We start from the raw sequence: 13,096 nt of genomic DNA, 5'->3' as shown, positions 1-13,096 counted from the left end.
TATATTATTTTTGTTATGTTGGCATGGAAATAAATGAAACTTAAAGATCTATAAGGAGTGTTCATGTGATTTTACACATTTATAGTGTGAAATGAATTAATGCATAATAATCGTGATAATCGTAAAACCGTGATTATTTCTCTGACAATAATCGTACCAAGAAAATCTATAATCGTGACATCCCTACATGTAACTACCATGAGCCAAATGGGAAAGATAAAGTTTTCAGAGCTTACTTCAATGGTGCTGTGTGTTGCCATGCAGGCTCAGAGTTGTCTTAAATACAGCCACACAATTCTCTACTGAACTTTTCCGGGTGTTTCCAAGAATGCTTCACGAAGTGGATGTCAGTATTCCTCAGTATTCTGCTTAAAAATACGTTCTGCTCTATCAATTCAAGCTCACGCTAGCGCTAGGAAAGTGACATCTGTGGTGAGGCCGGGGAGGGTGAGGGGGAGGGCGAGGGTCAATAGGCGCTCCAGCCGGTGCGCTACAAAGTGACGTTCATTTACCGAAGGCATTTTATATCTGGCCGAGTTTTGGAGACTATGGTGGGCCGCCATAGTCTCGTCAATGAATGGGAAACACTGTTCTATTTCTGGTCTGGTAATGGTGTTATTAACCATCCTGGTGAGCTAGCTTAGCGAATCTGCCTTCCAAGTGTGTCTCACTAAAGTAGAATGTTCTGGTTTGGGGGGTGGGAGGGGCAGAGAGCATGTTGCCTGTTCCATCCTGTGGGCTGCTGAGAGCATTATATTAAATACAGTTTAAGCTGTAGACCTTTATTTTCCAAATGGAATAGGACAGTTCAACGTATCGTTCAGTTTGTAATGTGTACTGAACTAAAAGCCTCATACCAAACGATTTAATACAAATGCATGTGCTGTTACACCCCAAGTGTTGAGAGTGCTGCAGTGTTTTTGTGGCAGTAGGCAGCAAGTGCCATCTCACCTGTGTTGACATCACCCACACTGGCCTGCTTAAAAAGGGAGTAGACCTTCAGCATCTCTTCATCCATCGGCTTTGCCTTCAGCTGCTTCACCTCAGCTGCTGCTTTTTCAAAGTTAGCCTACAGAGATGACAACAACTTAATAACAATACTGATTGGATATTTGTTGACAGTGATTCTTATGGAGTAGTGGGTCAGAGGTCAGAAGCACCTAAGACTGTAGAATGACATGAATCCTTGTAGTTTTTCAATCTGGAGCTGAGAAGCAGAGTTAATTGCTTGTTGTTGTCTTGTTCAATTAGCCTGGTGGACCAAGACACATACTAGAAGAAGTAAAATTAACTCTTGAATGAACTGCACTTGTAGAAAAATATTATTCACTTATTTTGGCCATTATTTTTTTTGCTTTCATCAAAGAACTATATTTCTTACAGTGTATTTTCTGCATTGCAATCACATGTCAACTGTAATACTGAGCCAGGCCTGAAAAGTAGCTTGACCAGAACTGGGCTAGTCTGGTGACACAGGGCAGACTTACCTAAACCCTCTGTGCCCTGGATACATGCACACACATTAATATTTCGAATAAGCAATTAACAGATGTAGTGCCGTTTCTATAGTTAAATCTAGAGGTGGGCGATATATCAAATATACTTGACGTTTTGGCTGTATAAATTGACTATATCCCGAACACTGAGGATAAATGGTCACATCATCTTTTTAAGCCACCAGGAGGAGACTCACTTGGCGTTTCGGCTCTCTCGCTCTCTCACAGACACACACACACACACACACAAAGACTCACAAACATGATACGTCACACACTCCTCTGCCCATCCAGATAGCCTTGTCCTGGGCGACAGTGTGAGCAGGACAAAGCATGTGTGATTAAATCATCATCTGCAATGGTGCTGTGGTAACAGTTTAACTTAATGAGATTAATGATAGCATGAGAAGACGAGGCCCGTTCTTGTACGGGTCCAGACTATTTAGTCACATTGTGTAACTTGCAAGTACTATTAATATATGAACTGGAGAGCTGTTAGTGTGTCTCCAGCTCACAGTGAGTAAACCCTGATGTCCAAAAGCACGATGGCAACAATTTAACTTCCTGCTAGCTGCAAACATCTAACTGCTAACCAAAGCTTCAATACAAGTCCAAAACATCAACACTTCCAACCCGAGATGAGCCAGATGCTTTAAAATAACAGCACCAGATTTGGATTGTTTCATTATAACAATACTTTATTGTAATTGTAGTTCATTAAATATTTTGTGTTTTAGTTGTCTACAGCAGTATAGGAGAGATTTCAAAATACTGAGATGTGTACCATGTATCACAATATAGCCTAAAAATATTGTGCAAAATTTTTAAAGCCCAAGTTAAAGCAACACAATGGAGGATTGCGCTTTTTACCTCACGGGGTCCCCCTACAGACGAAAAACGGTATTGTCTGTTACAACTGTCACAAAAATCTTTCTGCCATTTGTTGAAAATGTTTAAAAGTTATGATCAGAGGGGTATTCCAGAAAGCGGGTTATGTGAAAACCTAGAGTAAGTTAACCCTGAAATGAGGGAAACTCTGAGTTATCCGTTCCAGAAAGAGAGGTAACTGAAACTCTGAGTCAGTCACCATGGTAACAGACTCTGTGAACATAACCTGCTCGCTGACAGGTTTTCCTCAATAAACCCTGAGTTTTTCTCTGTCTCCTCCCTCTTACACGCTGTTTCCTCATTCATTCAGTCCGTGTCAAAGCTTGTATCGAAGCGCATTAATTAGCGGAGATTTACCGTTTGTCACAGTCTAAATCCTGCTGGATATTAGTTTATTACTCAGGACTGTCTTAAGTTATTGAATTTATGCACATCAATCATTTCTTTGGACCTCAGTTTTTCTTTACACAATATTACACAGCAAGAATTCATCCTCAGCTCAGAATCAAACCTCTGTCCTTTTTATATTTATTATTTTTTATAACACTGTGCACAAGGATCAGACTGTCAGTCTGTTAGAGCAGCTCCCAAATGTTTATTGCACATAATGTGTAGGTCTAATTATTTAAATTTTAAAAATCAGTATGAAGCTTTAGACACGTAGTATCAATGACTAATGATCTCTATCACTGATGTCATTTGTTGCACTGATGGAACATAATTCCTATAGCCTAATATTGGGGATTATATGTTAATATTTCTGAGTGAGCAATGGTGCATCATTTCAGTGTCTTTAAATTTACTACATTTGTAGCTGAAATTAAGTTACTGAATGCTGTTGAGTCAAGATACAAACAGATGTCCAACATTTTAAAATCTATGTATTTTAACCTCAACGTCTTTTCAAGTGCAAATCACCAAACATATTATTACTGGGTCAGACTGTGAGTTTACAGTCATGTCTTTATGTCTTTGATCTATAGCCTAGCCTATATGTTTTAAATCTTCCTATTTTTCAGTTGCTGCCTCCTGTGTTTTTCCTCATCAGATTAAATCTGAACAAATATATTATTATATATTATTAATATAATGTAATGTATCTACAGCCTGATACACAGTCAGATTCCACCACTTCATCTTCATTAAGGAAATGTAGGTCTGATAAATGATGAATAAACGGACAACACTGAATAAAACTTTATTATTAACTTTATGGTTAACTTATTTACACTTTACTCTCTCTGACTCAGGCTCTTCTTTTAAAGATAAACGTGCACCGTCTGCTACACATGCATTAATATCTCTACATCCACTGGATTAAAATGGAGGCGCTGTCTTTTATTTACCTGTTGCCATGGTGAATCATGGAGTCGGAGCTCCATTGATGATGGCTTTTTATTGTCGGCTTAACTCAGAATGAACATACTCAGAGTTGACTTAACTAACTCAGATCAGCTGTTCTGGAACCGGTAACTCAGAGTTTCCCATCTCAGGGTAAATCAACTCAGAGTTCTGGGTTAGACTCAGAGTTTGTTGAACCTCCTACCTGGAATACCCCTCAGGCCTACTCTCCAGCTAAGGGCAGCCAGCACCTATTGTTTACAAGATTCACGAATGCTAACCGAGCAAGAACGCCACCAGGTACACACCAACCTACAAAGGCACGGGCCGTCTCATGGGGCTTGTGCATCTCATCTCATGTCATTCTCCTTCTGGCTAGAGATGTAAAAATAAACCCTGGTCCGACACCTATGGACATATCTAGTCCAGAGACACAACACCCGGCCCAACCGACTCGGCTAGCCCAACCATGGCTTATGTTAGCACAGCCACGGCAACAAGCCATGTTAGTCTGGCTCCCTGTGCCGGTAACTGGGTGGCCACAGCAGCTTCTACATCAGCTGACGTTACCACAACAACTCACCTGGACTCCACCGTCATTCCCTGGGCACCTGTCACCACTGTCACTATGGCCAGCCTGGTCCTCACCGCTGCGGGGAGCTCCCTTACTGCTGCTGTCCAGGTCGCCAGCTTGGTTACCATTACTCAGGCCTGAGCGGCGGCTAACACAGTCTCCATCCTCCGTCTCCTCCACTGAGCCGCTAACCAGCGGTAGCCTAGCAGCGGCAGCAGCAACCTCTCCAGTGGTTGGGCGCCCACAGCCTACAGCTGAGCGGCTGGATGTCTAACCGAAAAGAATGCCATGAGGAGCATTTCTAACTTCGTTCACCTCGGTTCAGCTATGCTACTCTAAAGAGAGGAGGGGGATATGACGTATGCCGTAAAGCAGCCAAATTTTGTAGTCCTTTTTGTGTCTGGGTTCCTACCCGAACCCCGAAACTGCATAGTGTCAGTGCAAGCGAAACAGACGCTCTCAAGCAATGACGGAGGTGTCATCCAACCTATTGTGAGTTGATGTACCATCACAAAGATCTTGGATATATATTTTAAGGGCTCAGTAAACTCCATTGTGTCGCTTTAAATCGAAAACTTGTACGAAAAAAAATAAAATAAAATCACAGCAGGATAAACAACAAGCTGCTGCTAGCTGCTCTCTGTCCACTGGTGGGAGTATGCTCATCTGTGTGTGTGCGTGCACCTGCCTTTATACGTGTGTATGTTTGTGCGCACATCGGGGCGGAACTCCACCGTGCGCGATACAGAGAGCAGAGGAGAATTGTAAACATGCGAGTAAATAAGATAAATGGCATAAGGCTATTTAGTTTGTTTAATAAAAGGACAAGGTATAGACCCATTCTATAGGAAAGGTAAACTTAAATGACCTCCAGGGCTCCTGACTAAGCTTTTTTTAGGAGCTAGGGCTGCTCGATTATGGAAAAAATCATAATCACGTTTATTTTGGTCAAAATTGAAATCACGAGTATGCGGCACACGTGATGATATTGTTTACACGACGGCACGTCATTTCTATCTCTATATGGTCGCGCGTTTACAGTTCTCCTCTGCTCTCTGTATCGGTGTGCGCGCGCGCACACACACACACACACACACACACACACACACACACACACACACACACACACATCTGCTGTGCAAGATTTTTCGCGGGTCTGGGGTCTCTTGACGAGTAAACAAAGACCAGGATTTAAAACAAAATGAAGTGTGCTAAACAAAGCTCTGTGTGCGACCATTTCATCCAGAAAGATGGCGAAGTTAAAGGAGCTATATGTAAGAAATCTAAAGCAAATAGTTGTAAAATCCTCCTAATATGTCACAGAGAATAAGGAATAACATACTGATCTCACCGACAACAATAGTACAGCCAGAATATTCGCATTTAAAAAAAATTTTTACGGTCTGCAAATCATGTTTATGTTTTGAATTGTGTTTTGGCCCGTTGCGCCACCCACCGCCGTCTACCAGTCACGCAGTCAGTAGAGTCTCAGCATCAGTTCCAGTTACGACTGAGCTACAATGGCTGACGGTGCGACTAAACCCAAATGACCTCGTTATGATTCCCAAAAACGTCAAGACAAAACTCAACACAAAGCGACGGTCTATATAGGAGATGCTTTTGAACGGTGGAGACGGTTGAAAGCGGAGAAGTATTTGAAATCAGATGTCGAAGTGGCTACTCTTCTCCTCGACAGGTAAGCTTTAGCCAAAGTTGGCTAACTAGCATCATAGCTAGACGGGGATGGACATTTAGAATACTTTCAACTGTTATTCATTTTCAATCATACATTGTAGCCCATGTGCAGGTGGGTCATCGACCCGACTGATTTTTTTGAGAAACAAACATTAGCAGCACGGCAAGCAGCATTAGCAGTGTCCAGGTACATAGCATTAGCAGCCGGCTCCTCCTCCGCTGTATCCCGGCAGCAGCTTTAGCAGCAGGGAAGCCGGACTAGCTCGAATGGTCCGCTGGAAAACCGAAGATCAAGGACGCGGTGACGCAGCCCTGCCACAGCAGCCACCCGTGGGCAAACAAATCACCCCCAATTTTCACCAGATGCGTGTTGGTTGCGTCTGCACTCCGGCACAGCAGCGGAGCCGATAGGATTCAATTCTAGTCAATGTGTGTGTTTCCACCGGTTGCAGCTGTGCTGCGTTCTGGCTCCGTCTCAGCTGCGGCACTCCGGAGCCCTCCGCAACAGATACACAGGACTTCTATTTTTTCCGGACGCCGGAGCACAATGCAGCAATTCAGCATAGAGCAGCAACCTCGAATCTGTAGGGGAGGGGGGTGGACACGACTCGCGGCAGTATTTTGAATTTGAGTGCAGTAACAGTTTTGGCCACCTTCTTACATACAGCACCTTTAATTGTAAACTGTGTGATACGATTCTACAATTCAGTAGCAGTACCAGCACTATGATGTATCACATTAAAAATAAGCACCCAGGTGCCGTGTGCGAAGACGCCTCACAGCCGAAGATCACATCGCTGTTCCCCGGAGGAAGAAAGTGTGATGCCCACCGGTCAGAGGCCATCAACCAGTTGGTATGCAGGATGATAGAGATTGATATGCTGCCAATCAGTGTGGTGGAGGGCGAGGGGTTTAAAGAACTACTTCAGTACCTGGAGCCAGAATACATTATGCCATCCAGGGCTACTGTGACAAAACGCACAGAAAAGCACTTCGAAGAAAAGAAGGAAAACCTAAAAGTCAAACTAGCTAAGGCAGACAAACTAGCGCTGACTATCGACTGCTGGACAGCTCTCACAGCCGAAAGCTACATAACTGCTACCTGTCACTTCATCGGTGCTGACTGGGAGATGCAATCCAGAGTGCTCCTCACTCAGAGCCTCCCCGTCCGGCACACATCAGACAATCTGGCTGAGAAGCTGACAACCACAGTGGAGACATGGGACATCAACGGCCGTGTGCTGCGTTCATGGCAATGCCAGAAACATTGTGGCAGCTAACTCCCCAGCACGTGTCCCCTGGCACTCTGTGCCATGCTTCGTGTACACGCTGCAACTCGCTATCAATGACGGCTTCAGCGCACACATCAATCGCGTAATCGTTGCTGCAGCGAGGCTGGTAAAGCACTTTACCCACAGCCACATCGCCACCATGGTACTTAAAACAATACAAGCCCAGATGCAACTCCCACAGCACACTCTGCTCCAGTCAACAAAAACACGGTGGAACTTTACGACATGTTCGAGAGGTTGGTGGAGTAGAGGTGGGCTGTAACAACTGTTTTGTCTGACCGGGGATCACTAAATTACCAGACACCAGGACCCTAGAGCTACAAGGTGAGTACTGGCAAATCATTGCCGCGATCTTGCCAATCCTGAAAACTCTGACATGTGCCACCACAATCATGTTGGCAGAGCAACACGTTAGCATCTCCAACATCTACCCCATCACCTTCAGCCTCCTGGATAAACACCTCCTCCTCTCAGAGGATGACAGCAGGAGGGTGGCGGAGTTCAAGGGAAAACTCCGGGAGTCCCTCAAAAGACGGATGCAGGCAGTCTTTAAATTTTGAGAGCTATCCTATTATATTAAAATTAGCCTTTATTAGATAAATAATACATTAGCCTATTATTATCATCAACATGTTATTGTATTATAACCTGGATTCAAACTGTAAAAACATAAACATAGGATTTATAAGTGAGCTAAGATTTTCTTTAGGAGGCTGAAGATACACAGCTTAAAATGTTTTAAGCAATTAAATAAAAATAGACAAATAACAATATCATGCACAAGACCTCGACATGTAGAGCTAAAACTTTTTATGACATTTTTATTTTAAAACTTTTAAATCAGGCCTATTTATAGGCTTTTTTTCTTTTTTTTCCTTTTTTTTCATTTTAAAACCTTTGAAATATTTGGTTTTATTTTCAAAACATTTTAATATGTAGCTACATTTTTATTTTGAAACAAAAAAATTTAAATTGTAAACTTTTTAAAAAAAATATTTAAATTTATTTTAAAACTTTAAAAAAGCAGGCTATACATTTTAAAACATTTCAAATATTAATATTTTTAACTTTTTGAATTCAAACACCACTAAAACCACCAAGCAATAATAATATAGCCTAATGATAAAATAATAATAGCCTAATCTTATGAGCCAATGTACTTTACAGGTGGACGCTGAAAACTTGACGTCCCTGCCACTTCTAATCACAACGATATTGGACCCTCGTCACAAACATCTGCATTTTCTTCCTCCTGCTGAGAGAGTGACCGCAAAAACCTAGCTGCTGGAACTGGTGGGGTCCACATCCATCGGTGGCTTCAAGACCGCTGCTGCTGCTTCTGACTCCGAGACAGAGCAACCTGCTGCCGCCAGCAGCGCCATGATGCAGCTTCTGGGAGGGGACTACCAGAATCCGACACTTGAGGCGGGAGAGGCAGAGAGTGAGGTCGAGCGGTACTTAGGCGAAATCTCCCCATCCCTGGAAAATAATCCCCTTCACTGGTGGAAAGAGCACGAGAGAAGATTCCCGAGGCTCACCACCCTAGCGAGGAGATTTCTGGCCATCCCCGGGACATCAGTGCCCTCAAAGCAGGTGTTCTCCGCTGCTGGCCTCGCAGTCAAAAGACTACGAACCAGGCTCACTCCAGAGCATGTCGATATGGTGATCTTCCTCAACAAAAATTGTTTATTTGATCGAAATGTTGTTTTACTGTTAAAGGCATTTAAGCCTGTTAAATGTTCATATTAATATTCAAAACAGTTTAGTCAAATACTGCAAAGTGCCATGAATTCCCAAATTGAAATGCTAATTTTTTTATTTATTTTTTTTTTAAAGATATTTTTTTATTTTTTTGCCTTTAATGGACAGGACAGTCAAGTGTGAAGAGGGGAGAGAGAGAGAGAGGGGATGACATGCAGCAAAGGGCCACAGGCTGGACTCGAACCCGCTGCGGCAACGGCCTTGTACATGGGGCGCCTGCTCTACCACTAAGCCACCGACGCCCCTGAAATGCTAAATTTAAGTGTTTTGTTATTAAGTAGCCTAATGTTATATTGCTGAATTGAACTGCCGAATCGAAATGTTAAATTAAAGTGTTTTGTTATGAGCCTAATGTTTCATAAATTAATTAAGTAAGTAATGTTTCATATAGGCTGTTGCCGAATCGTAATGTTAGTGTTTTGTTATGAGCCTAATGTTTCATAAATTAATTTAATAAACGCACAAATTGTTACAAACATGCTCTTCATTGTTGAATAGCAGTTGAACAAGTAAATCTTCATATAAGACATTAAGTTTGTATCACGCTTGTTCTCCCTCCTCTCTCCCTCTTTTTCCTTTTTCCTTTCGTATCGTGGTGCAACCACTGTATTTTTTAGCCCGGTATTTAGCTGCACTGTGTAGAAAAAAAAAAAAAGATGTTCAGTTTGAGGATTTTTTTTAACCTGTTTTGTTGCGCTTTGAGCACTGATCAGCTGAGCCAGCCCAGAGTGTTGTGCTGTGCGCGCAGCGTTACATCCACAACGGATGTGTGAGCACATACACAATGGATGTGCACGCAGAGCTGCTGCTGCAGCAGCGTGTGTGTGTGTAAGAGAGAGAGAGAGCGAGAAAAAGATAAAGGGTTAACATTTACTAGGGCTGTACCCAAATATTCGGATATTCGAATATTCGTTTCTATGGGTAGGTATTCGTTATGAAAATTTGGTATTCGATATTCGATTTTTATTTACTTATTTTTTTACATATTTTTTTTGGTGCTAAATGTAGTCTTTTTGTTGTTGGTAAATGTAGGTTATCAATAAAAATCAAAACTTTTAAATTGCATTGTTAAAAATGTGAAAATATAGTATAGCCTACCAACTGAGCTTGTGCGCACAGCACGCTTGAGTGCATCCGTCTGAGGCTGTGGATCAATGCCAAGCTTTACCACTTTATCACTATTCCCTCTAACTTGTAGCTGTTTTTTCATTTTCTTTTGAATTTAATATGAATTATGGAACCGTTTTTGTCAACGTTTGTTTCCGTTTTGTACAATAAATTATTGTTTAAAGTTTCAACAAGTTTCTTTTGGAGTGCGTGACACAAGTGTGTTTTGAAAACGACCACGGACTGTCACCTGCTCAACGCATCAGTACCTTCGGATGCCATGACAGTAATAGCGTAATGATTATAAGAATAATGTCAAAATATCATTTACAGACCGATTTAACAGACAATCACTGCTGCCCGACCCGCAGGTCCATTTGCGAGTCCCGCGGGTTACAGGTCGACCCACGCATCACTACTCAGCTCAGTCTATAAAGGCTGTACACAACAGTAGGCTATAGACATTATATTCTATTCAGGCCGGCAGAACCAGCAGCGCATCGGCTCTACAGTGCACGGCACTGCTGATTAACCATTTTATTGCAGCACAGAGTGTCTGCCAGCAACCAATTACTTGCAGAGGCTTCCTACAACTTGTTTCAACGGTTCCGATTTAATCAAAAGACAAATTAAACAGGATGACTAGCCAATGTGAAAATCAAAAGAAAGCATAGAATAATGTACTGAAGGAGACTGTTGTGCCATCACATTTTTTTGTGGTTTAAGAGCAAAGATCCGGTCACTGCTGCGCAAAACTCCGCAATACAATTAGGTCTGAAAGAACCCCGGAGTCTATTTATAACAGAATAATAACGAATATACGAATATTAGTTATAAATTCTGCCAAAGGTCTGAATGTTAAAAAATGGTATTTGGGACAGCCCATTTTGCATTTTTTTTAACCGGTTAGTTGTAGGTTAATGGGTGTTGGTTACCAAAAGCAAAATTAGCCGAAACTGACATCCCTACTACAGGCAGATTCACTCGCTACAGAGGTGAGAAAATAAAACCTGAAGAGCCAATCATAGTGATCTCTCTCACCGACAAGCTCCGCCGCCGATTCAACATGCTCACTCGGCCGAAAAGCCACCAACAGGGGTCCGACTAGTGCCCACGGTGCGGGACACACCGCATAAACTAGGGCGACAGACGCTCACCGACGGCCCAACACTGGCCGACGACCGACCGTCGGCCTGGTGTGTCAGCACCTTTAACTGCATTATGTGTCATGTTTCATAATGGTACTTCAGAGAGAAAAGAAAATCACAGATGTTTATCTTACCCCAAACTCTTGTTTTTCAAACTTCAACTATGACTAATGCATTCACTAGAACCTCAAAGGAAACTGTACACATTAGCATAATTACGTTTATCATAGAATACTGAAGATAACTGCAGTGTAACTAAAAAGAGCCAAAATCCTACTAGTACAATATGCTCATTGATTCATTTGGACCCTCCTAACTCAACAAAACCCCACTAGCTGTGCCACTCTGTGCCAACTGGGCCAGAAGGGACAATGAGTTAAGATACTATAAAGTCCCAGTTAAATGATGTTCTACAAGTTTGAATTTACGCTAAAGATCATCCCGTTGATCTGCTTATTGCTACAAACACTACTACTACTACTATGTTATGAATAAATATAGACTATGAAACACTACATGAAACAGACCTATCTGCACTGGAAAGTTTGTTGTACTGTATAAATATGTACTGCAAATGTAAATAAATAAATAGATAAAAGTATTTGCCAAAATGTCTATGAGGACACCTTGTACATCTAAAACAGAAAACAACATGCAACAGGGTCAGAGTCCCTCCCCACCCTCGAACTGCACCGCTTGCTGGATTGCTGTAGGTCAAAGGACAGGGAGTAAAGGACTGAATGCCTGCAGTATTGCAACACTCCCAGACTCTCGTAGTTAATGGTCACCTGACAGATGTGACTGTGAGGCAGGGCATGTGAGTTGATGAACGTTCCCTCAGTCTCTAATACTCAACCCTTCAACATGTGAATGGGTAGAGCTATAAATGAGCAGCCATTCTGATTCTGTATCATTGGTCTATGATTCCAATTTCACTAGCCTACTAGCTAAATATTTCACAAGTGAGACACTTGTGAAATATTACCGCCCGTTCACAGTCCATCTACTGACAGACGATACAAACCAGAGACATACAACGTTAACACTCGGCAACAACTGTTGTATTAAACGCTCGCGTACAGCTGTCTTTGCGGAGGGAAGGATAACGGTGAACTGCAAGTCCCAGCAATCTCCACCATCGTGTGTTGTAACGACCTAGCTACCTAATGACCAGAGAAACTTCACACGTCAACAGCTCACAATACCCCAGAGTGCAACTGTTGCATCAGTGTGTAAGAGACAACACTATGTTGTTTGTTAAGCATGTACTCACAAGACAAAGCAACCTGCCCCGTGGCTCCCTGCCCTCTGGTTAGCTAAACGCATAGCACAGGCTAACGGCTTTCTCTCGCTTCTTTAACGGTACGCGCTGAATATGCACGAGCTCTGAAATACCAACATGTTGCTAACTAAGTCCACACGCACCTGGAGATCAGCCATTTTCAGTTAGGGATCACACCGCAGACAGACGATTCGAGTCGACGGATGGTGATCGGGTCAAGTCCTCTCAACTTCCCAGCATGCAACAACTGCCGTACCCGGTCAACCCCCGTTCGATTTGAACACGCCCTCCCTGTCATGCTATTGGCTTCCAAGAGGACTTAAGGACATAATAGGCTCGTTCGAGATGAACTGCGCCTCGCCTGAAAAGTAGTTGAGAGCAGGCGGCCGCAGCGGGGGGCGGTGACAAAAAGCTGCGGTGAAGTCGGACAGTTTCCCGACAGTTTCCAGCAGCCTTCAGTCTGGCAGGAAGTCAGACACACTAACATCCTGTCTGGAATGATGTCAGTTCAT

General features: G+C 42.8%; 1 protein-coding gene across 1 annotated transcript in view; it reads right to left on the bottom strand.

The window, feature by feature from the left end:
- Window positions 1-12,885, bottom strand: part of LOC117251168 (acyl-CoA-binding protein-like) — a 45,209-nt gene extending 32,324 nt beyond the window's left edge. Inside the window, exons 1-2 of the mRNA XM_033617188.2 lie at window positions 12,728-12,885; window positions 952-1,069 (exon numbers count right to left, since the gene is read on the bottom strand). Coding sequence (XP_033473079.1) covers window positions 952-1,069; window positions 12,728-12,742 — 133 coding nt within the window. The 5' untranslated portion in view covers window positions 12,743-12,885. The remainder of the gene's footprint in view (window positions 1-951; window positions 1,070-12,727) is intronic.
- Between the last annotated feature and the right edge of the window lie 211 nt (window positions 12,886-13,096).

This window comes from Epinephelus lanceolatus, chromosome 14 (genome assembly GCF_041903045.1).
Source record: "Epinephelus lanceolatus isolate andai-2023 chromosome 14, ASM4190304v1, whole genome shotgun sequence".
In the NCBI taxonomy this organism is placed as follows: domain Eukaryota; kingdom Metazoa; phylum Chordata; class Actinopteri; order Perciformes; family Serranidae; genus Epinephelus; species Epinephelus lanceolatus.
Note: the sequence above shows the minus strand (reverse complement) of the source record. Positions and strands in the feature narration are given on the sequence as shown.